The 25573-nt window shown below is 42.4% G+C and overlaps 1 protein-coding gene across 13 annotated transcripts in view; it reads left to right on the plus strand.

Moving 5' to 3' along the window:
• The window catches only part of BPTF (bromodomain PHD finger transcription factor), a 278159-nt gene that overhangs the window by 127717 nt on the left and 124869 nt on the right, over window positions 1–25573 (plus strand). For all 13 annotated transcript variants that reach the window (XM_029599363.1, XM_029599362.1, XM_029599352.1 and 10 more), the window contains exons 14-15: window positions 6072–6196; window positions 18667–18795. In XM_029599363.1, the coding sequence (XP_029455223.1) occupies window positions 6072–6196; window positions 18667–18795 (254 nt within the window). The remainder of the gene's footprint in view (window positions 1–6071; window positions 6197–18666; window positions 18796–25573) is intronic.

Consider the following 25573-nt stretch of genomic DNA (forward strand, 5'->3'; position numbering starts at 1 on the left):
AAACTATTAGTGGCAACAATGCACAGCACTGACCTGTCTATGTTGAAATATCGGCACCAAGACTCATCAGCACAGAAGAAATACAAGGCTGAACTGTTGATGCTAAGGTTCACCATCGCTGACTCTACACCGAGATTCTAAAAGACTGCGAATAAGCTGTCAGTGCGAATGTCATCCTCAAATCTGTTTGAAATGGGAGAGAAAATATACAAAGAAAAAACCCCACACAATTAACACATGACATGTGTCTGTTGAAGCCTCAATCAGAATCAACAAAACTCCTAAGTCCAAGCATCCTGCTGTAACAATACAGGAATGTCATGCCTTCATGCAGAAATTAAGGGTAGACTTCCAAAAGACATACATGAAATGCCGTAAAAAGCGGTCGTTCACACAGCCAATACTAGAAAGGTGAAGAACACTTTCAAGCGAAACTTGCATCTTTTTTTCCAGAAAAAAAGAAGAGATAACATAAAAACATAAGTCGAGCTCAACTTCATTTGTAGAGACCAAATAAGATGATTCACAGAGTTCATATGACTCTATACCAATAGAATTGGATGCACATCCCAGTCAACCATTGGACTGTACACCTGAACAGACCAGGAATTTAATCCTTCTGGAAGATTTGACATACCCACATTTTCTACAGAAAATGTCAGAATCACTACCATTAGTTTAGCAGAGGATGCTGAAGAAACTAGCGACCTACAAGAAGTCCCAAGATTCAACCATCTACCGAAACAGTGTAAAGTACTTCCAACATACGACTCTGTAATGAAAGTTCAAACAAAAATCTGGAAAACACCTTTCATTGGACCTCCAGTAGCAAAGAACACAAAAGAATACAAAAATGCTCAAGACATGAGAAAGTTCAGCTCCGTCATGATTCCTTAATTGTGAAGTCCATGATGAAAAAAGCCAAGTAAACCAAATCCTATTCAAATTCACATTTGGTAAAAGACCCAAGACTTACTGATACAGTGAGAGAGAGTATATCAGGGAGCTATCTTTCAAGCAAAAAAGCTGGTGCACACCAGATACAGATGATTCAGTACCTTTACAACAACCTTGAAAAACTACATGAACATTCAAAAAACTTAGCAGAACAAGTCACTTCAGTGAAATCATAGCAGACACAAGACTGTGCAAAACATTTGACATGGTCAGTTTATGACTTCTTTGATAACACCCCAAGAGTATCTGCCACAGCTATAGTACTAGGAAGGCTAACTTGGCTAAGAGCTTCAGGCCTCAGAGATATGATGTCTATGAAAAAATACCAGATACCCCATGTACAGGTGAGAACTTATTTGGAGATAGTGACTGTAGAGGTAATAAAGAACCAGAATACATCTCTGCAGAATCTCACTTTTTCACACCATCAACAGAAAGAAGGTGCATATAAGAAACATACAAAAGATCATACTTCTACTCTCAATCCCTACTATTCATACAGACAACACCCAATCATCATACAGCAAATACACCAGCTGCAGCAGCAACAAACTAGGCAGCAAAACCATTACAGGTCTCAACAGAGGCAGAACCAACAGCCTCCACAGATCTGTCTTTTTGACTCCATTCAAGGTGAACACCAAAACCCATTTCCAGAAACGAAGTAGGGGGAAAACTATAGTTTTTCAAGATTCACTGGAGTCTGATAACAAATAAATGGGTTTTGAAGATAACTGGTACTTCCTAAACTTTGAAAATTTGCCACCACAAATTCCCCCAATTTACCAACAACACTTAAAAGAGCAACTCACAATACTAGCTTTTCCGGACCCCTCTTATTTTCCACCTCATCAACATCTATAATGCAGCCACAGCAGTTCTTTGTAAATAACTCTACATGATGTTAAATTACTACTGTATTTCTCTTCTCCCAGTTCGATCATCCTTGTTATTTGTAACTGCAATTTCCTTTGCACAGGTTCCAGTTTTAATATATTTTGCACCCCTTGTTCAACTGTAAATCAGCATGATGTGATTGTATCATGAATGCAGGTATATAAAAACCTTAAATAAATACTACAGAAAGACTTGCAATGCCTTCTTCAAACAAAAGCAATACAACCTGTTCCCCAAAGACAAAGAACATGATTCTATTCAAGGATTTTCTTCAATTTGAAAAAAAAAACAGGTAATCTTCATCCAATATTAGATTTAATAGATTTAAACATCTTTCTAAAAAGAGAAAAGTTCAAAATGAATTCAATAGATACAATGCTGCCACTTCTATAGAAAGGAGACTGGCTTACATCCTTTGATCTAAAAGACTCCTATGTGCATATCCCAATGGACAAGGCTCACTGGAAATATCTACGATTTATCGTATAAAACCAGCATCACCACTAAAGGTGTATTACCTTTAGGTTTTGCATCAGCACCCAGGGTATTCACCAAATGCCTAGCAGCTCATCTCAGAAAACAGAACATACAATTATTTCCATACTTAGATGACTGGCTAATGTCATATCCATCCTATGAGGCGTCCTAATACATTACGAAAAATCAACATTGAAACCAGAGTAGCAACTGGAATTCATAGAAATATAATTAGATATGACCAAAACAAAAATAAACCTTCCAGTGAAAAGAGTAAACAAGTCAATCAACATAGCACGAGCAGTGCAAACAAGGAAATGGTTAACAGCCAGAAAATACATGAGACTATTGGGACACATTGCATCAAAGTGCATGTGACACCAGTAACACAACTAAAAATGAGATGAGTAATGGCATTTAAATGTGTAAGCTACAAAATCCAGCTTAACAAGGATGTGGTGGACAAAGAAAAGAAATCTCCATAGTCAAAGCTTTCACCTATCCAGTATACAGAATATAGTAGCAGATGCATCCCATCATGGATGGGGGACTTCTCAACAAAATCTGTACATAGGGAGAATGGCTGCTAGAAGAAGCCATGCTTCATATGTCTACTTGAAGCGATAGGTTAAATATCTAAGGATAGTCGAACCTTGGTTAAAAAGCAAAACGTTGCAAATACAAAACTCAAGTAGCCATATTCTCTATATAAACAAGCAGGAAAGAACAGGATCTTACCAGCTTTGCATGTAGAACTGGGCAACCAAAAGGAAAATGCCGATATTAGCAATTTACCTACCAGAAAAAAAAGAAAAAACAAAATAGCCAACCGATTAAGCTGTCAATTATAACCATACAAGTGGTTCTCAACAATCTCATACTGCAGAACCTTTTCACAACTTGGGGAACGCCAGTAATAGATCTTTGCATCTCTGTTAAATCACATTCTACCACAATATTTGTCCAAAAGACCATCACAAGATGTGATAATGAAGGATGCTTTTTGATTCCTTGGGAAAGACACTATAGTCTACGCCAGGATGTCTTAACTGTGGTCATAGAGAGCCACAGACTGACCAGGTTTTCAGGATATCCTCAATGAATGTGCAAGAGATAAATTTGCATGCACTGCCACCATTGTATGCAAATCTCTCATGCATATTCATTGTGAATATCCTGAAAATCCTGGCCTGTTTGTGGCTCTCAAGGACCATAGTTGGCCACCCTTGGCCTATGCATTTCCTCCAATACTGTTAATAACAAAAACAATTTTAAAGTTAAAGATAAGGGATCAATGATCCTGATTGCACCTTCTGGCTTCGGCAGAGTTGGTTTCCTTGGTTACACAGGCTAGAGGTAGATAAACCAATAAGTCTGCCACAAATCTCAAACGTAGTAACTCAATACGAGGGAACAGTCCTTCATCCCAATTTTCAGTCTCTAGCAATAGCAGCATGGATATTGAGAGCAACTTAAGCAATTACAATTGCTAGAAAAAGTAAATGAAATTGTTAGCATCTAGAAAGGCTTCCTCAAGAAAATCAAACAGAGAAGGTTTGCTAATTGGTGAAAAATTCAGAGAGAACAACCATTTGTGTATCCAATTATGAAAATACTCCAGTACTTAGTTCACCTCATGGTTTCTGGACTAAAAACAAATTCCATCAGATGTATTTAATTTCAATAGCAACTTATCACAACCTGATTGAAGGAAAACCAATCTCTCAGCAGCTAGTGGCAGCTAGATTCATAAAAGGTCTGCACAATCTAAAGCCTCCACTAAAGGAACCAGCAGCATAATGGGACTTAAATATTATGTTAACACAGCTAATGAAGGCTCCATATCAGCCAATGGCTACTGCAGAAATAAAATTTCTGGCATGGAAAATGTTGAGGTCCATATTCAGATAAACTTATCTGGCTAACTTTGGAGGTATGTTCAATAGTGAAACCGCACTATTGAATATATCCAGCTATCTTAAAGTTAGCAGGCTAAATATAGCCACCTAACTTTAGGACAGCTCTTTGGCCCAACCAGACTTAGCCAGCTAAGGCTAACTCTGAATATTGGTATTAGCTGGCTAGCTCAACTCCTCCCAATAACGCCCCTAACTTAGCCTCCAAAATTCTATCTGCCTAACTTATTAGGTAGGTAGAATTTAGACGGATGTGTACCCAAATATTCATTTAGGTGGCTAACTTCTGAGTTAGCTGGCTAAATGCCTTTTAATGTGACCTCGTTATTTTTAATAGCAATAACATCAGCCAGAAGTGAGTTACAAGCACTAGTATTCTACACACAGATATTAAAAAATAAAATATTCCTTGGAACTCTCCCAAAATTCTTGCCAAAAGTGGTATCGCAATTGCTTGAATGAAGAAATAGTACTTCTTGCTTTCTTTCCAAAACCACATGCAATACTAGCTAAACAGGTTGTGTTTAGCCAGAATAAAAACACTCGGAAAATCAATGCAACTTTTTGTCAAAAAAACATTATCAAGGTGATTGATTCAATGCATTTCTCGTTGCTATGCATCCATTGGTTTGGACATAGCACAGCCAATAAAGCACATCAAGTATAAGCAATGGCTGCATCGAGGCCCATGTAAACTCAGCATCAATCCAGGACATCTGTAAAGCTGCCATATGGTCAAGAATACACTTTTAGAAAACATTACTGTATATTTGGGCAAACAGAGCTTAAGAATATTTTTAAATAACTTCCCACAACACACCAGACAGGTTGCAGAAAAACAACAAAAGTCAAAAGCTTTTCCAGTCAGCCCTCGGCTGTGGAATCACATCTTGTGTGGCTGTTTGTTTTGCTTGTCCATGGAGAAAGCAAAGTTGCTTACCTGTAACAGGTGTTCTCTGTGGACAGCAAAACAAACAGCCACACAATCCCTTCCTCCTCTCTAGGAAGTTTTCTTCACTTGGGAAAAGACTGAAGCAGAATTGCATGCGGGAAGTCCTGCACATGCTCAGAACACAAAATTAAACTTTCTGAGCTATGAGAGAAAAATTACCTGACTCTTGACTATTGGATGACATCACCTATCTTGTGTGGCTGTTTGTTTTGCTGTCCACAGAGAACACCTGTTACAGGTAAGCAACTTCACTTTTCCTTTCCTAGTGAACATCCTAATATTCATATACAATGTTTTTTTGTTTTAAACTTTATTTGTATTGACTGTTGTAGGCAAAACTCAGAGCCATTAATATTAATGAACAGCCATTATGGCAAAATTCAACACAGTACAGTAAGAATGCAGCAAATTGCATCCATTTCAGTTTGCAACATTTTTGACAAATGTATCTAGGATATACAGATTCTTAGGTCCTGGTGTACCAAAGGGTTTTCTCCATTTTGTTTCTGTGGGGGAAAATGCTTAATTGGATAGGTGCCTCTATTTGTAATGACAAGTTTTAGAACGTTAACATTCTGTAATTTATTAAACCAGTCCTTCTGTATATATATAAACCACTTGCTTTCTTCTGGACTGCAGGGCATCCTGTGTATAGGGGTTCACTGTGCATTGTACTTTTTTCTCCAATTTAAATTATTCTTACAATGTATGATACAAGTTTTCGGGTTTTGTGCTTGAATGTAAAGTTACTATTTATAGCGATAATCTAGCATTTGTTTTTGTCTTGATCCTTTTTTTTTTTTTTTTGAAAGCGCATGCATTTAATTTTAAGCTGTGGTCCTCAGAGTGACTTTGTTTGGGTCTTGTCACAGATATCGGCTTCAGACGGTAAAGTCATTAGCCAGTGTGAGCCTTATGCTGAGGTTATTGTGGGCTAGTTTAAGATGGGATGACATGGCTGCAAAACCCCCACCTGGGGGAGGGACGACACGCACAGGTACAAGATTTCTTTTTCTGAGCAGTATTTTCTGATTTACCTTGATGGGGGGGATGGTTTTTGTTTTTGTCGCAAAGGTCATTGATTTTATTAATGAGTTCTGGTATTAGGGGAGAGCAATTTTCAAAAGCCTTTTACACAGGTAAATGGGATACTTTATTGTCCAACCTATATGCGGGTAACAGCAGGCGTACATTTTTGCAGAGGTGTTCCTAGGACGGGGTTAGGCCAGGGGACTGGAAAAAGTGTGTGCAGAGAAAGCATATGAAATATCTGTGGGCATTTTTTCCTTGGGTAATTTTCAAAGAGAAAATATGCTTGAACTTTCCTTTTGCGAATTGATGCAGAATTGACAAGTAATACCTGTGGACTTTGCAGCTGCCCACACAGTTTTGAAAATTCTCTCTCATCCTCCCCCCCAAACCCCCCTCCCCCCCCATAGTTTTTTGAAATTGAATTAAATGTTTGTACCATGTTTTCTTTTATTTAATTTAAATTTTATTGAACCCTAATAGCACCGTAAGAAGAGCAAACATTACATTGCCTTCTAAATAACAATCAGGTTACTTTTATCACTCACCCTCCCTTAACCATCTCCCATCCTGCCTCTTCCTCGGCCATCAAATTCCAAAGGAACCCTCAGCAAACAAAAGAACCCAGAATAAACATAGCAGCCTTCTTCAAGCATCACGCCATTGTTCAAAAGGTCTCCATAATCACAGAGACTTTAAGAAAATCATTCTTCACTGCAGCTAGTTTATAAAGCAAACCTTCCATATGTAGTACTGTAAGGCAGCTAAATTTGGAAAGATAAACTTTTCCAAATGGGCTGCAATCACATTAGAAATAAGAATCATTCTCTTAGATGGAATATTTGAGTCAGGAAACCCAACAAAAACAGTTTAGAATCCTTTAAAACTTTATACGTTGTCATTTCAAAAATCATAGTTATCACTTTAACCCAATACTCCCGAATCCCTGGGCACTCCCACCAGACATGGTAAAAAGTACCCACCCTTCCACATGGTCACCAACAGTTTTTCTCTGAGGATAAGCAAGATGGCAATCCTCACACATGGGTGACAACATTGAATGGAGCCTAGTATGGAAAACTTATGTCAAAGTTTCTAGACCTTTGACAGCCTCACTCAGCATACTCGAGCATGCATTATGCCACGTGGGATATGGTAAGTCTTTTTTTTTTTTTTTTCTACTGAGGTGGTTTCAGTCTTTTTCTCTCTTGTTCTATCTCACTCAGTTTTCAGGTTTTTGCCTCTGCTGTTTTTTTCTTGTCTGGTTGCGTCAGGGTCCTGCTCTACTTCTCGTAGAATCCCTAGGTAGATTTTTTTGGTTGTTCTTTTACAAGTTTCTTTTCCAGTTGTTACCTCTGGATGGCAGTACCATCTGTGCTCACCGGCCGTCAGTAGGTAGCCGCCGTTGAGTTTGATTTAGGTTCCTTTTTGTTTTGAACCAACATGTCTATGTTCCAGCAATACCACCTATGCACAAGGACCATGTTAGATGTGTATACTTGAGGGCATTACATGACATCTGGGGTTGCCACAAATGTGACCCCCAAAGGACACTGGTATCATCTGGAGATCATGGACCGTTTCTTTAAGCATCAGAAGACTGGCTGCATTGGAGGCATTGAAATTAAATGACTACAGAGCTGCATTGGCATCGGGGGAGGGGGGCCTTCGGTTCCGATGGCTGATAAGGACTCCAGAGACAGACCATCAACCAGCTCCTCCCGGTCGAAGAACGCATCACGTACCTCCTGTTCAATCTAGGCACCGGGGAAAACCCATGAGAAGCATTGAGGGAAGCCAAAGAAGCAATGGTATCAGTCTGTCAATGCACGGGGATGGTCTAGGTTTGGCCAAGAAACCCAGAAGCACCTCTGTGGTGAGGAGAATTCATTCTCCAAGTGATCCGGGGGTTCACCATAGTCTCCACTGGTCTTGGTGTCGGCCATCAATCCTCTTCTCGTTTCTGATGAAAATGTGGTCACTACGTCTGTCTTTCAGTTGATGATGGCATCGGCGATGCTCGAAGAGGAGTCTAGTGCAACTTGCTGTGGAGGAGATGCTGTAGGACCTTGGTGCAGAAATAGATGGCACCCAGGATAGCACCATTCTTCCTTGAGCCTCTGCTTGACTCCTTATAGGCGCTCGTCGGTGCTTTAACAACATTGACTTCTTTGTTAATTCCTGTGATGGTGCTGATGCCAGCCATCCCAGTGGTCATCCCAAATTCATTGGAGGAGGAGACTTCCCCAAGGGAATGGGAGTACTTGGAGTCCAGGCCATATTGGCAGCTGCTCTGGTCATCGTATTGCTGACAGAAGACTGAGTGCCCATGAATTCCCCTCTCATGCATTGCAGTGGAGAGGATATGGAGGCTCCAATGGTGGGTTCAGATAATGAGGCATCAGACAGTATCCCCTTCACCTGGCCAGTATTCCCTACGAACCCTCTCCTTCACCTTGCAGAAGGAAATTCCCGCCAGAGGATCTCTGCTTTGCAGGTTTTATTGGGTGGATGATGAAAGCCATCCCATTTAATTTGGAAAGGGATGAAGATACCAGGCACAAGATGCTTGATACCTTCCAGTAGGTGGAGCCTCCTAAGGAGATTGTGGGAGCAATGAAGATTGAAGAGGTACCTGAAAGGAAAGAGGTAACCCAATGCACGCACCAATTCAGTTATACAACCAATAAACATAAGAAAAAGCTCATTGTGCTGGGTGACTCAATCAGAGGCACTAATATGGGAACTCTTTCAAAGGAAACACTAGATAAAAGCCTTCCAGGATCATCGGTTGGTAGAAATGCTATTCAGATAGTCAGTACAATCCAAGAAAAATGTAAGGACTCTGAAGTTGATATCATCATCTATCAGGGAATCAATGACCTTGCTAGAAACATCATGTAATACAGAGAAATTTCCAGTCTCTGGCAAAGCAGATTAATCACATTGCAAAGACTGTTGCCTTTTCAGAACTGTTATCTTTTCATGGAAAGGGAAAAGAGAGACTAAACTATATAGGTAACTTTAATGCATGGCTCAAAATTTGGTGTAAGTTGCCAGAGGATGTGGTTAGTTCAGTTAGTGTAGCTGGGTTTAAAAAAGGTCTAGATAAGTTCATGGAGAAGTCCATTAACTGCTATTAATCAAGCTGCCTTAGAGAATAGCCACTGCTATTCCTGGGATCAGTGTTTGGGTACTTGCCAGGTACTTGTAGCCTGGATTGGCCACTGTTAGAAACAGGATGCTGGGCTTGACTGACCCTTGGTCTGACCCAGTATGGTAATTTCTTATGTTCTTATGTTAACAAAGTTTTAGATATATTGGAGGCTGGGGCCATGTATGGAACAATAAAAGGCTCTGTCAAAAATGGATTACATCTGTCTGTGGCAGGAAAAAAGATACTAAGAAAGAAATTCAAATCCTGTGCCATAAGGCATTTAAACTAGACAGTGGGCGTGGCAGAAGGAAATTGGAATGTCACCCCGAAAATCGAAAGGAAATGGGTGAAGGGGATAAAAGTCATCTGAATAATGCACAAAAAGAAGTCCATGAAGAGCAGTAACTTGAAGGAGAGAAGCTGGAGAGCTTATAAGCACAAATGCTCGTAGTCTGGGCAATAAAATCCAAGATCTGCAGGCCCTAATGGTGGAGGCGGACTTGGACATTGTTGCTGTTACTGAGACATGGTTCACTGATTCTCAAGAATGGGATTCAGCCATACCGGGCTATAACTTGTTAAGGAAGGACAGAAAAGAGGGAGGAGTAGTTCTTTGTCAAAAACAATATCCAAGCAACTGAACTGCAAGGAGCGTGGGGTAGAGAAGAAGCATTATGGGCTGTCCTTAAAAATAAATAAATAAATGGAAGAACTAGACAGAGATCTGGTCGAAGACATCCAAAAGGTGGGAAAGAAGGGAAAAGTGTTGATTGTTGGAGATTTTAATCTACAAATCAAAAAACGTGGTTAAACTGGTATATGTTTACACATAAATTAATGAAGCCATCAAGTTTTGTAGGCCCCTTACTGATAGAGTCAGTGATACCCAGCAGACTCTAAAATAGTATATGGTCGCATTACTTTATTAATATACTTTTTTGTATTTTTTATATATATATTTGATAAAATAGTCTCCAGATATACTGAATGTCCAAATATGCTGACGAAAAATGATATGAGTATTTCTGCTGTAATCTGTTTATGATAATCATTTGTGATTGCACTTCTGGAACATGGTATATTAGTTGATGTTGGAGCCTGGAGTTCGTCAGCATATTTGGACATTCAGTATATCTGGAGACTATTTTATCAAATATATATATAAAAAATACAAAAAAGTATATTAATAAAGTAATGCGACCATATACTATTTTAGAGTCTGCTGGGTATCACTGACTCTATCAGTAAGGGGCCTACAAAACTTGATGGCTTCATTAATTTATGTGTAAACATATACCAGTTTAACCACGTTTTTTGTTTTTGTTGGTACACAAGTAAGGTTACTGGAATACACTTGGTGTGTATGTGGGTGTTGTATGTGGAGATTTTAATCTGCCAGGCGTAGACTGGAGAATCCCTTCTGAGGAATCTAACAAAAGTAGAGAGTTAGCGGATGCCCTGCAAGGGCTCTGTTCAAACAAATGGTAATGGAACCCACGAGGGAGGGAGTTATACTCTACTTGGTGCTCACTAACGGGGATATCATCTCTAATGTCCGGGTGGATGCCCATCTCAGCACCAGTGAGCATCAAACAGTATGGTTTGATATCGTAAATAGGATATGAAAAAGTCACATGAAGACCCAAGTTTTGCATTTCAAAAATACAGAATTGTTGACATGGCAAAGTACCTGGAGGTGGAAGTAGAAGACTGGGAGAAAATGAAAGAGGTTAAACAGTGGATCAAACTAAAAGCAATTACAAAGACAACAAATCTATATGTTAGAAAAGTAAAAAAAAAACCAAGAGAAATAAGAAACCTTCTGGTTCTCAAAGGAGGTGGCTGATAAAAGCAAAAAGAACAGCGTTCAAGAAATATAAAGGATCCCAAAAAGAGGAACATGAAGAATATCTGGTGAAACTGAGGGAGACAAAGGAAGTAATCAAGAAAGCAAAAAGTCAGGCGGAAGAAAGAATTGCCAAAGAGGTTAAACAAGGTGACAAAGCATTTTTCAGATACATCAGAGAAAGGTCCAAAGCGGTATAGTGAAGTTGAAAGGTGAAAAGGATCAATGTGTGAAGAGACAAAGAAATGGCGAGTCTGCTGAAGGAAAGAATAGTGAACTATCTAGTCAGGAGGATTGCTGGACCCGAGGCAGCATGGATTCACTGGGGGAAGGTCCTGTCAGGCAAATCTGATTGATTTTTTTGATTGGGTGACTAAAGAATTAGATTGAGGAAGAATGCTGAATGTCATCTACTTGGATTTCAATAAAAACTTGGAGTGGAGGAGTAGCCTTATGGTTAAAGCAGTGGGCTATGAACCAGGAGACTAGGGTTCAAGTCCTCCTTGGGCAAGTCATTTTACCCTCCATTGCCTCAGGTACAAACTTAGATTGTAAACCCTCTGGGGACAGGGGACATTCAGTACCTGAATGTAATCCACGTTGAAGCGCTGAAAAAGTGTGAAAAGCAGAATATAAATCTAAAGCTTTTGATACAGTCCCGCATAGGAGGCTTGGGAATAAAATGAGAAGCTTGGGAGTGAGCACCAAGATGGTGGTGTGGATTACAAACTGGTTGACAGATAGAAGACAGCATGTGATGGTAAATGGAACCTACTCTGAAAAGAGAGCGGTTTTAAGTGGAGTGCCACAAGGATCGGTGTTAGGACGAGTGAGGTTATCAAATTTGCGGATGATACAAAATTATTTAGAGTAGTTAAATCACAAGCGGATAGTGATACATTACAGGACGACCTTGCAAGACTGGAAGATTGGGCATCCAAATGGCAGATGAAATTTAGTGTTGGGACTGGTCCTGTTCAGTATCTTTGTGAGTGACATTGCGGAAGGGATAGAAGGTAAAGTTTATCTTTTTGCAGATACGAAGATCTGCAACAGAGTGGACAAGACGGAAGGAGTAAAGAGAATGAGACGTGATTTAAGGAAGCTTGAACAGTGGTCGAAGATATTGCAGCTGGGATTCAATGCCAAGAAGTGTAGAGTCATGCATCTGGGGTGTCTTAAAAAAAAAACAAAAAAAAACTGTATGTAATGAGGAGTGAAAGGCTGTTGTGCATGGAATGAGAGGGACCTTGGGGTGATAGTGTCTTGCGTTCTAAAGACTGCAAAGCAGTGGGACAGGGCAATAGCTAAAGCCAAAAGAATGCTGGGCTGCATAGAGAGAGGAATAACCAGTAAGAAAAAGGTGATAATACCCTTGTACAGGTCCTTGGTGAGGCCTGACCTGGAGTATTGTGTTCAGTTCTAGAGACCATATCTCAAAAGGGACAGAAACATGATGGAAGCGGTCCAGAGAAGGGTGACAAAAATGGTGAAGGGTCTCCATCAAATGACTTATGAGGAGAGGATAAAGGACCTAAATATGTATACCCTGGTGGAGAGGAGGTGCAGGGGAGATATGATATAGACCTTCAGATACTTGAAAAGTTTTAATGATGCACAATTGACAAACCACCTCCGTTGGAATGAAATCAGAACTAGGGGTCACAAAATGAAGCTCCAGGGAGGATGACTCAGAACCAATGTCGTGAAATATTTCTTCACGGAGAGGATGGTGGATGCCTGGAATGCCCTTCTGAAGGAAGTGGTGAAGACAAAAACGGTGAAAGATATCAAAGGTGCATGAGATAAACACTGTGGATTCCTAAAGGCTAGAGGATGGAAATGAGGCAAAGAGCACATGGGGGTAACTTACTGGTGTGGCGGTTACTACCCTTAACCAATAAGCCTTCATACTTTTGATGCAACTCCATTATTGCTCTCTGCTTTAATGGCAGGAGGAAAAGGGGAATTAGTTTCAAACAACCAACAAGAACATTAAATTTTACGGTCTGGGAAAACAAGCATGGAGGTAACATGCTGATGTGGCTGTTACTACCCTTAACCAATAAGCTTTATACTTGTGATGCAACCCCAACATTGCTCTGTGCTTCAACATCAAGAGGTAATTGGGAATTGGACTCTGACAGCAACCAACAAGGACCCTGACTTTGACAGTTTGAGAAACTAAGTATGGGGGTAACTCGTATGGTGCAGCAGATGCCACCTCCTCATACTACCATTATGGGGGAGATCTTTATGGCATGACTGATGCTACCATGAGCTTTCTGGGCAGACTGGATGGACCGTTTGGTCCTCTTCTGCTGTCATTTCTATTTTTCTATGTAGGAGGTGGTGTTGAGAATGTGGGAGAAGCTCCCTCACAGTGGCTTCTGTAAATAAGGAAGGTGGACATGTTATACCTTGTCTGAAAAGCTCACGGATTTAAACAAGTCAGTGCTTGAACCAGACAGCGGTGGTCGAATCTGTTCTCAAAAACCCATTCCTCTATGCCCCCTGGGAGGGATCCTAGGGACATGGATGCTCTTGGGAGAAACATTTTTCAGGGAGTTATGCTCATTGCCTGTATATATTGGCCTACCTGCTCTTTATGGGCCAATATATGCAGGATATCCTGAAGCAGGTGCAGGAGGTAGCTGTGCAACTTCCTCAGAAGCAGCAAGTCATCTTCCAGTTACTGGTGAGGAAGAGTTTGGAAAACATGGAGTCCATTTCACATAAAATGTTCTTGAAGTGGCATCAAGAGTCTCTGCCCTAGGGATTGGGACCCACAAACTCAGCTGGCTGCCGACCTCAGATCTCTAGCCAAAGGTGCATGAGCAACTCGCTGACATGCCATGAACACAAGAGAATCTCTTCAGAGATCGGGTAAAAGATGCCGTAGCACAGAGTCATGACCACTGTGTGACACTCCAGCTGCTCTCCATGACCACTTTGGACCCGGACTCCTCATCCAGCAGGTATCTGAGATCTGGGCAGAGGAAATCTCCCGCCCGCCCCCCCCCCCCCCCCCAAGGAAGCACTATCCTCCATCTTCTGGGTCCCATCAGCAGTAGGCAGGATGCAGCCACTCTAGGCAGCAGAGGGAAGCTAAGCCCCAGACGGTGTCTCAGCCAACTCCCAGGATGGAGTTTTTACTGGATCCTGGAGAGCCATAGCCAAGATTCTGGTACCCATGCCAGAGAGCCTTCCAGTCAGGGGCAAGTTGCAGTTCTACACAAATCGCTGGCCCAAGGTAACCGCAGAGGGTACAAATTGAATCTATTGTTGTTCCATCAAACTACCCCGAACCTATTTTGGGGACCTGTAGATCATCAGAAAAGGGGACTGGCTATTCTCTCTTGATCTAAAGGATGTCTACACCCATATTGAGATCTTACTCCATCGGAAATATCTCAGATTCATGGTGGGAAACCTGCACCTATATCGTGTTCTGCCACTCGGACTTGCATCAGCCCCATGCATCTTTACCAGTTGTCTAGCTGTGGTGGCAGCGCATCTTTACAGACTGAGGGTTTCCCTGTTTGGACGATTGGCTGGTCAAGAGTGTGTCTTGGACAGGAGCTGAGGAGTCAATGCACAGGACTGACCGGGTGTTGGAGTCATTATAGTTCATCAACTACCCAAAATCTCATCTCATCACCTCCATTATGAATTTATTGGAGCTCTGCTAGACACAACTCAGGCCAAGGCCTTCCTCTCGCAACAACAGACTGTCATTTTGATGGCCATTGTAACAGAGATCCAAGAGAGCCAGCAGACATCAGCTTAGCACATGTTAAGGTTGTTGGGCCACATGCTGCCCAGTTAATGTCACTCCCATGGCACAACTGTTCATCCGAAGAGCCTAATGGACACAGGTCCAGGTGGCTCTAGTCCATTCAGGACCTCAGAGATTGTATCTGAGTCACTGCGCTGCTCCGGAATACTCTATCCTGGTGGTGGGTCAATTCCGATCTGGTCCAAGGAATTGTTTTTCAGATTTCTCCAGTACAAATTGTCCTAACAATGAATTCATACCACCTGGGTTGGGGAGCTCATGTGAATGGGCTGCACACTCAGTGCACTTGATCTGCCTGTGAGTTTCAGTACCAAATAAATTTCTTGAAGCTCTGGGCAATCCGGTACATGCTATAGGCTTTCTGGGATTGGCTTCCAATAAAGTTATATAGGTCTGGACAAACAATCAAGTGATGGTTTTACATCAACAAGTAAGGAGTTACGGGATCTTACTTCCTGTGTCACAAGGCAGTCCAGTTGTGGACCTAGGCCCTTAATGGGAATGTTGCTTAGGGCCATTTACCAGGCTGGAATGGAAAATGTGGTAGCGGAGAGTCTGAATTGGTCCTTCAGACCCCTTGAATGTATCCTGGACCAGGGGATAGTGAATCGGATCTTCCACCTCCGGGGGAGCCCGGAGGTAGACCTGTTCATAGTTTCCTGGAACAGGAAAGTCTCTCTCTACTGTTCCATGTACAGGGCACACATCAAGCTAGCCTCGGATGCCTTTGCCCTTCATTGGAGCCAAGGAACTGCTGTATGTGTATCCTCCAGTTCTACTGATAGGGAAGATTTTTTACTGAAACTCCGAGGACAAGGGGACTATGATTCTCATAGCCCCCAGCTGGCTGAGACAGATTTGGTTTTCACTTCTCCAGGAGATGTCTATCCAGAAATCAATCAGATTGGGGATTCCCTAACTCTCATATCTCAGGATCAAAGCAGGTAGTGGCATCCCAACCTCCAAGCCCTAATGCTCACAGCTTGGATGTTCAGAGGCTGATTTTTCAATCTTTTGATCTTTCTGAGGATGTCTCGCATCCTCTTGGCTTCCCAAAAGCCTTCCACCAGAAAGTCCTATGGACTAAAGTGGTGGAGATTTGCTACCTGGTGTGACCAGAAGGCCCTAGACCCCTTTTCCTGCTTAACACAAAAACTGTTTGACTGCCTTCTATATCTCTCCAATCCTGGTCTTAGGATCTACTCCATAAGGTTCTATTGTAATGTGATTGGTGTAAATCATCACCATGTAGAAGAGCCCATCTCTGTATCGCTTTTAGTTGTACGCTTTATGCGGGGTCTGCTTCATTTGAAGCCTCCCGTAAGATCTCCTGTTGTGTCACGGGACCTCAGTGTGGTCTTGACTCAACTGCTGAAAGCTCCCTTTGAGCCCCTGCATTCTTGTGACCTGAATACCTGACCTGGAAGGTTGTGTTTGTGGTGACATTGACTTCAGTTCACAGTCAGTGAGCTTCAAGCCTTTAGTTACTTTTATCCATTGTACACTTTTTTCCATGATAGGGTGGTCTTGTGTACGCACTCTTTCTTCCTAAGGTATTGGAATACCAATGCCTTATTGTCCTTCCAACATTTTTCCCCAAGCCTCATTCTCACCAAGGTGAACAAGCCCCAAACAGTTTGGATTGCAAGAGTCTTAGCCTTCTATTTGGAGCCTGCAGAAAGTCCACCCAGTTTTGTTTTGTTTTTTTTGTTTCATTTGATTAGAACAAGCTGGGGCTTGCCATTGCCAAACAGACACTATCTAGTTGCATCTCCTTATGTTATGCCCAGGCAGGATTGAATCTTATGGGTTGTATAAAGGCTCATTCTGTCTGAACCATGACATCATTAGTAGGCCACTTGCAATCGGCCCCCATGGAGGAGATCTGCAAGGCTGCGACGTGGCATTCTATCCACTCATTCACATTAAACTACTGTTTGGATAGGGATGGCCTACTCGACAGCAAGTTTGGCCAATCTATCCTCCAGAACTTGTTTGAGGTGTAAAAGCCAATTCTGTTCCTGCCTATGGCCCTTTGTTTTTGTTCAGGGCGGCCCCCCCCCTCTCCCTCCTGTTGCCAACAAAACGTTGTTGTGCCGGTTGGCAATTATTTTTTTGTCCCCTTTTTTGTTTGGGGGGGGGGGGTGTGCTGTAGCTAGGGATTCACCCATGTGCGAGGACTGCCATCTTGCTTGTTCTTAGAGAAAGCAGAGATGCTTACCTGTAACAAGTGACAAGTGTTCTCTGAGGACAGCAGGATTTGTCTTCACAAGTCCTGCCCACCTCCATGTGGAGTTGAGTCTCCACCTCTTGGTTGGTTGTATTTATTTATTTTGCTATGTAACTAGACTGAAGGAACCCTGCGTGGCATAATGCATGCTCAGTGAGGCTGAGGCACAGAAACATATGTTTTCTGTGCCGGGGTCCATTAGATGATGTCACCCATGCGTAAGGACTGACTACCAGCTGTCCTTGAAAAACACCTGTTACAGGTAAGCAACTCTGCTTTCCTTACAGAAGGATAAATCTTATGCAACCATTCAGGCATAAGATACCAGTTTATATCCATTTTCAACTACAAGAATGGGAATGGAATACTGCTTAAATCTTTAAAAAAAAACAAAAAACCCCCCAAAAAACAGGTATCCCATACAGTCTCATCCAATATTTTACCAATATCTCTCTTCCAAGCTATAAATATACTTAAGTTTCATAACCAGTTCTCCATTCAGCAAAGAATAAATTGTTTAGATTAATCGCTTAGACACACTGGACTTATGCACATAATCCTTCAAATAATGATTTCCTCTCCAATAAATCTATAGTAACCTACCATATTTTCTGAATCCATACAGCGAGCTAAACATTTGTGAATGGAAAGATGCTTAAATTTTGAATTGCTGTTGAGGGTTTTAAGATTTTTCCAGTATTTTGAATTGTGTCCAGTTTCAGTTAGTAAATAATGGCACACATTTTCTTATGTACTGTATGTAAAACTCTGTGTGTGTGTGTATATGTGTACATATGGTGGTGTGTGTATGTGTATAATTTCAGAATTGAAGTAGCACATTTGGGAAGGGAAAACTTTTAGGTGGAAAATATATCCTAAATAGAAAAATAAAGCTTAATCACCTTTCCATCCAATGATAAAAGTTTGTTTTGTAAGTGCATACACAGTCTGCTCTGCGGCACAGCTCTGTTAAGAGATGTGAATCGGAACCGAAATCGGATCCGATTCTGGTTCCGATTCACATCTATAGAGATGTGAATCGGAACTGAAATCGGATCCGATTCTGGTTCCGATTCACATCTCTACTGTGTATACAAAATATTCTTTTAATGGTTAACCAACATAAGTTATACAAAGTCAGGTTTGTTGTTGTCCCCTAGACTCTTGTGTATGACACTTTTACTGTATTGTGCCTTTGATTTGATGCTTGTCCTTAATTTATTGTAGCTTTTCAACCATAGGCACAGAGATGGTTTGTCAGCGCATAGTTACTTAGTTATTTTTCCATAACTACATTGTGATTGACTCTTCTGAATAGACATTGGTGCCTAGTGTGTCTGTGCAGTATTTTGATTTTGTAAAGCCGTTTAATAATCACAAGAATGCCGGAACTAAAATCTCCACAGAAACTACAGAGACAGAAATTACGACAACAGAAATAATAAAGAGGAGAGATGTTGGCCCATACGGAATCAGATCAGAATATTGTATAAGGAAAATTATTTGCCCTATCGGTGTTCCAGAAGCTCCAAAAGGTACGATTTAGTTCTGTTTCTATGCATAAAAAACAAAAAAAGTCTGCCCACTCGTGCCTCCCTACTTTACTGTCACTGGACTTCCTTAATTTGTGATATCCCTTCCTCCTCCCACTAAAATTTGTCTGTTTGCCTCGTGCCTGTTTGAATTCTACCACAATTTTGGCTCCTACTGCCTCCAAGTCATTACAGAATACAGTTGCATTATTCAGGGATTTCAGGACTTAGAGCAGTAATCTGCTTGAATGAATATGATCGCTCAGTAAATGCATGAGCATGAGAAAAGGTCTGGATTTTTTTTTCCAGTTTATTCTCTGAGCATTTCAGAATTGAAACTATAATTATACAGTGCTTATTTGGCAGGTGATGCCCAGAAGTGTGACAAAATGGAATGTTTGTTAATATTTAAGAAGCAAGGCATGGTGAATATTGTGGATTGTCAGCACATTTCTTGTGCGGTGTGAATCTTGAGGACAAATGGAGCACTTTCAGACACCCTGAAGTGCCTTATTACTTTTAGGAAAAAAAAAATCAAAATCACAGAACATATAGAACGACATGGTTTAATGGAACTAAGTCAGCATGGATTTACCCAAGGCAAGTCTTACCTCACAAATCTGCTTCACTTTTTTGAAGGCGTTAATAAACACGTAGATAAAGGTGAACTGGTAGATGTAGTATATTTGGATTTTCAGAAGGTGTTTGACAAAGCTCCTCATGAGAGGCTTCTAGGTAAAGTAAAAAGTCATGGGATAGGTGGCGATGTCCTTTCGTGGATTACAAACTGGCTAAAAGACAGGAAACAAGAGTAGGATTAAATGGACAATTTTCTCAGTGGGAAGGGAGTGGGCAGTGGAGTGCCTCAGGGATCTATATTGGGACCCGTACTTTTCAATATATTTATAAATGATCTGGAAAGAGATATGACGAGTGAGGTAATTAAATTTGCAGTTGATACAAAATTGTTCAGAGTATTTAAATCACAAGCAGATTGTGATAAATTGCAGGAAGGCCTTCTGAGACTGGAAAATGGCAGATGAAATTTAATGTGGATAAGTGCAAGGTGATGCATATAGGGAAAAATAACCCATGCTATAGTTATGCAATGTTAGGTTCCATATTAGGAGCTACTACCCAAGAAAAAGATCTAAGTGTCATAGTGGATAACACATTGAAATCATCGGTTCAGTGTGCTGCAGCAGTCAAAAAAGCATACAGAATGTTGGGAATTATTAGGGAATGGTGAATAAAACGGAAAATGTCATAATGCCTCTGTATTGCTCCATGGTGAGACCGCACCTTGAATACTGTGTACAATTCTGGTCGCCGCATTTCAAAAAAGATATAATTGTGATGGAGAAGGTACAGAGAAGGGTGACCAAAATGATAAAGGGAATAGAACAGCTCCCCTATGAGGAAAGACTAAAGAGGTTAGGACTTTTCAGCTTGGAGAAGAGATGGCTGAGGGGGGATATGATAGAGGTGTTTAAAATCATGAGAGGTCTAGAATGGGTAGATGTGAATCGGTTATTTACTCTTTCAGATAATAGACTATGGGACACTCCATGAAGTTAGCATGTGGCACATTTAAAACTAATCGGAGAAAGTTCTTTTTCACTCAATTCACAATTAAACTCTGGAATTTGTTGCCAGAGGATGTGATTAGTGCAGTTAGTGTAGCTGTGTTTAAAAAAGGATTGGATAAGTTCTTGGAGGAGAAGTCCATTACCTGCTTTTAATTAAGTTGACTTAGAGAATCGCCACTGCTATTATTAGCAACAGTAGCATGGGATAGACTTAATTTTTGGGTACTTGCCAGGTTCTTATGGCCTGGATTGGCCACTGTTGGAAACAGGATGCTGGGCTTGATGGACCCTTGGTCTGACCCAATATGGCATGTTCTTAAGTGTAATAGGATTTTGCCCATATCTTTTATTTTCTGACACTGGTACAGGTCAGAATCCCACAGAGGAGGTACTTTTTCTTATCATACTTCTCTGTTCAGCTTGTCACCTACAGTAATTTACCTGTGAAGGAGAAGCAGCATGTTGTATGTAGACATAATAGTTGTTAGATGAGGTCCTCTCACATCCAATTCTTTCTATCCATTTATACATGCCTGTTGTGTCACCATTCATCCTATCATGTCTTCAGCCTTCTCCCTCCCTTGCCCTTACTATCTATCAGTCCCGAGCAATACTTGAATTCATTTAAAACAGTGGTTCTCAACACCCAGTGTGCCACAAAATACAGACATGTATATCGCTGTCCTCCGTCGGCAGGGTACCATGCTTCCCAGTCTCCTTGCTGGTCTAGTTGCTCTTCCCTTCCCCGCTTGCACCCCAGCCTGGGCAGACCATGGCAGCAAAGTTGAGTGGTAGTAACAACATGTCCTCTTTCTTCCTGCCTGCGCAGGGCCTGGAAGAGAAGGTGGGTTGGTAGTGGGACCTGCGTGAGAATAGCAGGAGAGTCTCTGCTGCTGACAGAAGTAGGAGCAGCTTCGACCCATGGCCCAATTTCTCAACAAGAGAAACAGTGCAGGCCCCCAGAGCAAGAAAAGGAGTAACCAGTGGTCAGGAGCAGGATTTGCCCCTGCGACCAATGGGACAGTTCCTCTTTTTTTGAGGTCATGGGAGCTGGAGGGGAGGAGAAGATGGCTCCTGCTGCCGCCGCCGCTTGTGCTTCTGTGAAGGGGGCTGGAGGGGAAAGTAAGGGAGGGAGAGCATCTGTATGTAAGCAAAACCCCACTCCCTCCTCTCCTGCTAATTCATGGTTTCAGGGCACCTGGAAATCAAACGTTGCCAGCTATGGCGAGCAGTGGATTTTTTATATCCTTATTAGTTTTAATTATTGGGTCTTTGTGTGTGCTGCTTTGAGGTACTTTATTGGTGTCTGGAAATGTTTTATATGAATTTTTAATATTCATCAGCTGTTTTGAAATATTTTGTTAGGATGGTTTTACTGCTATTGATTTTTTTTTTTTGTATTTCTTGATTTTTTTATTTTTTTTGAGGCATTTGTCCATTCTATTTTTCCATTGAACTGCATACAGAATCTGGCTTGTTACAGTTTCCAGTTCAGCTTTTGTTTGCATGCTTCTGTTTATGCTTCATGATCTTTATTCTGTGCTATGTGAGGGTCTGTGTGTTCTGCATGTGTGATCAAGGTGAGGTATTCTGCTGGCTTGTAGGTTCTGTAAAGATATCTCTAGCAGCGTGGTTTGTTCTGTTTTCCTAATAGGTGGTGAATTGGTGCGTTAGAGTCTGGTGTAATATTTGCAGTGATGCCTTTTTCAAAGATAGTTATTGCTGAGTGCTAGTAGTTAGTGCTGTTTTGCTATGGGGATGGGAGGTGTATTTCATTGATTCATGGCTCTCTAAAGGCCAAGCCCACATTCAACTGTAGGCCTAAGTTGTGTTGGGTTTTTTTTTTGTTTGTTTTGGGGGGGGGGGGGGGGGGGGTGTGTTTTCTTTTACTTCTTTGCAGGGTTTTCTATGTAACCCACCCATCACTGAGAGTGGGAATTTCCTGTCCCATAGGCACATTACAACCTTTTGTACAAAAATTTTGTTGTTTCTGTTCAGAAGCAGTACTCTTCTCTTTCTCTTGGGTCATTCTTAACAATAAAAGTAATACTTAGGCTTTTTTTAGTTCAGCCATGAATTGTAATGAGCAGTGTGTCACGTGTGAGCATTGTTCATCAGGTGTGATTTAGAACTATCGCAGGAGCTTAAGTTTCCCTTATAGACACAAAATGGATAAAACCATATCATGCCTTTAGCATGTTAGATTTGAGAAAACCCAGATTGCTTTAACTTTATTCATGCATTCTCACAAGACAAGCAGGATGGTAGTCCTCACATATGGGTGACATCACAGGATGGAGCCCAATCACGGAACACTTTTGTCAAAGTTTCTAGAACTTTGACTGGCACCTACTGGGCATGCCCAGCATGGCACTAAACCTGCAGCCAGCAGGGGTCCCCCTTCAGTCTTCTTTTATCCACGCAGCAGTAGCCACGCGGGTTAAGGAGCTCCACAGAGATTCCTGACAGGAATTTTCCACACGGAATTACTAAAAACTTTCATACCCCACAGGGGTCCCTCCTTTGAATTTTTGACTCCGCGGTACTCCAGTAAGTTTTTACCCATTTTCGCTCGATTCCCGTCGAGTTTGGCCCTCGTGGCCTACTGGCTGTCGACCGTACCACGGCTAAATTTTTCAAAGGCCATTGCGTCTGGGTTCTATCGTTGCCCGGACTGTACTCGCGCCATGTCCATAACAGACCCTCATAAAATCTGTGTAATGTGTCTCGGGTGCAAGCATGATGTCCTGACTTGCACCAAATGTGCCTTAATGACACCAAAAGGTCGCAAGTCCAGAATGGAGAAAATGGAACTTCTCTTCCGTTCTCAAACTCCGCCGTCTATTGCATCAACGTCGTCTGAACCGGCACCGTCCACTTCGCGCCAGTATCGGCCACCGGTTGGTGACTGTCCGGCGTCGACAACTTCTCGGCCTTCGACTACCTCTACTCCCCCTCAGGACCGAGGGGATCGTAGAGAAAAACATCAACTTCGACACTGGAAGTCTCGGACCATCGATGAAGGAAAATCATCGTCCGAGCCGCCATCGAAGAAACCCTGTCCAGAAAAGGCACTGAACCTTTCTGCGACTGGGTCACAGAGGCAACCCTCACCCGGACGGGTATCGGGAGCTGCAACTCCGCCTTTAATGGTGGTCCCTCCGGCTATGGTTCTGCCTCCTTCTTCCCTTCCACAGCCGGGGCTGCTTGCTCCAGGTCTCCATGAAGAACTGGACCGGATGGTTCAGGAGGCCATTGATAAGGCGATGCGCGGACTCCAAGGTCCCCCAGCGCTGAAATCTGTGCCGGTCGCGGAACCGACCATAGATCCCATTCCGGCAGCATTGGCACCGCGGCTCTCGAAGATGAAAGTGCTCATAGCCGCTTTTCCACCGATGGATCCCTGGGTCACCGATGGCTCTGGTGCCTTCCCTGCTTACCCTGTCATCGGGAGGGGAAACACCGTTCCACATTCCTCCATCGGGAGTCCTTCCGATGCCGATGCGCCCATCGGCGCCACCGATCCATCCATCGATGCCCTCGGTGCCTGCACCGGTGCCCTTGATGCCTTCATTGGTGCCTCCAGTACTTTTCTCGATGCCTTCAGATCCTAGACCAGGACCTTCAGGAATACCATCGTCCCGTCCTTCTCAGGTTCCTACAGGGACAGGTGCTGATCCCTATGACACCTGGACTGACGATTCATCTCAAGACACAGATGATTTACCATCGCCACCTTCTCCTACTGAAAGTAGGAAGCGTTCTCCTCCAGAGGACTTGTCCTTCATAAATTTTGTGAAGGAAATGTCTGAATTGGTTCCCTTCCAATTACAGACTGAACAAGATGATAGGCACCAAATGATGGAGTTGTTACAATTCCTGGATGCTCCCAAGGAAATATACTCCATCCCTATTCACCAGGTTATTTTGGATCTCCTCAAAAAGAACTGGGAACACCCTGGTTCTGTTTCTCCAGTCAACAGAAAAGCTGATACCACTTATTTGGTCCAGTCAGCCCCAGGATTCCAGAAACCTCAGCTGGATCACCAATCTGTGGTTGTAGAATCTGCTCAAAAAAGGGCAAAAAGATCAAAACCCCACTCTTCCTTTCCCCCAGGTAAGGAACAGAAATTCCTGGATGCCATTGGCCGCCGTGTCTTCCAGGGATCGATGCTTATCTCTCAGATCGCCTCCTACCAGCTGTATATGACCCAGTACAACAGGGTCTTATTCAAGCAGATACAGGACTTTGCAGAGTCCCTGCCTCAGCAATTCCAGGAACAGCTTCGAAGCAGGGAAGCATGAAATAAGATCCTCTTATGATATCTTCGACACCACTTCCAGGGTATCTGCAACTGCTATTTCGGCAAGAAAATGGGCCTGGCTTAAGTCTTCGGACTTGCGCCCTGAAGTACAAGACAGATTATCTGATCTGCCCCACATAGGAGACAATCTGTTTGGCGAACAGATTCAGCGGACGGTGGCGGAACTAAAGGACCATCATGAGACCCTTCGCCAGCTCTCTCTGATTCCCTCTGAGTATTCCTCCAAACAGCCTTTCAGGAAGGATACTAAAAAGTCCTTATTTCCATCCAAAGAAGTCCTATCCACCACCGTCTAGAACTTGTTCCACGAGACCTTTCCAAAAGACCCAGTCTCGTCAATCACAGAAACAAAAGTCGCAGGCAGCTCCTCAGCTAGGCCCTGCTTCCGGGTTTTGACTCCTGCATAGAGAGCAGCAGCCAATTTCCACTGCCTCAGATACCAGTGGGAGGTCGATTGTGCCATTTCAACAACAGGTGGCACACAATCACCTCAGACCAGTGGGTCCTTGCCATAATCTCGCAAGGTTATCACCTGAACTTTCTCTCCATCCCACAAGACTCCCCACCTCTATCGACGTGGAGAACATCTGACCACTCACTTCTCCTGGAGGTCTCCCTCCTCCTTCAGTCCAGAGCAATAGAGCCAGTACCCTACTCCCAACAAGGTCTAGGATTCTATTCCCGGTACTTTCTAATACCCAAAAAATCAGGCGGCGTTCGTCCAATTCTGGACCTACGCGCCCTCAATAAGTACCTCCACCAAGAAAAGTTCAAGATTGTGACCTTGGGTTCTCTCATTCCTCTTTTGCAAAAAGGAGACTGGCTCTGCTCTCTCGATCTCCAAGACACGTACACACACATTGCAAT

This window comes from Rhinatrema bivittatum, chromosome 4 (assembly GCF_901001135.1).
Source record: "Rhinatrema bivittatum chromosome 4, aRhiBiv1.1, whole genome shotgun sequence".
NCBI classification, from domain to species: Eukaryota; Metazoa; Chordata; class Amphibia; order Gymnophiona; family Rhinatrematidae; genus Rhinatrema; species Rhinatrema bivittatum.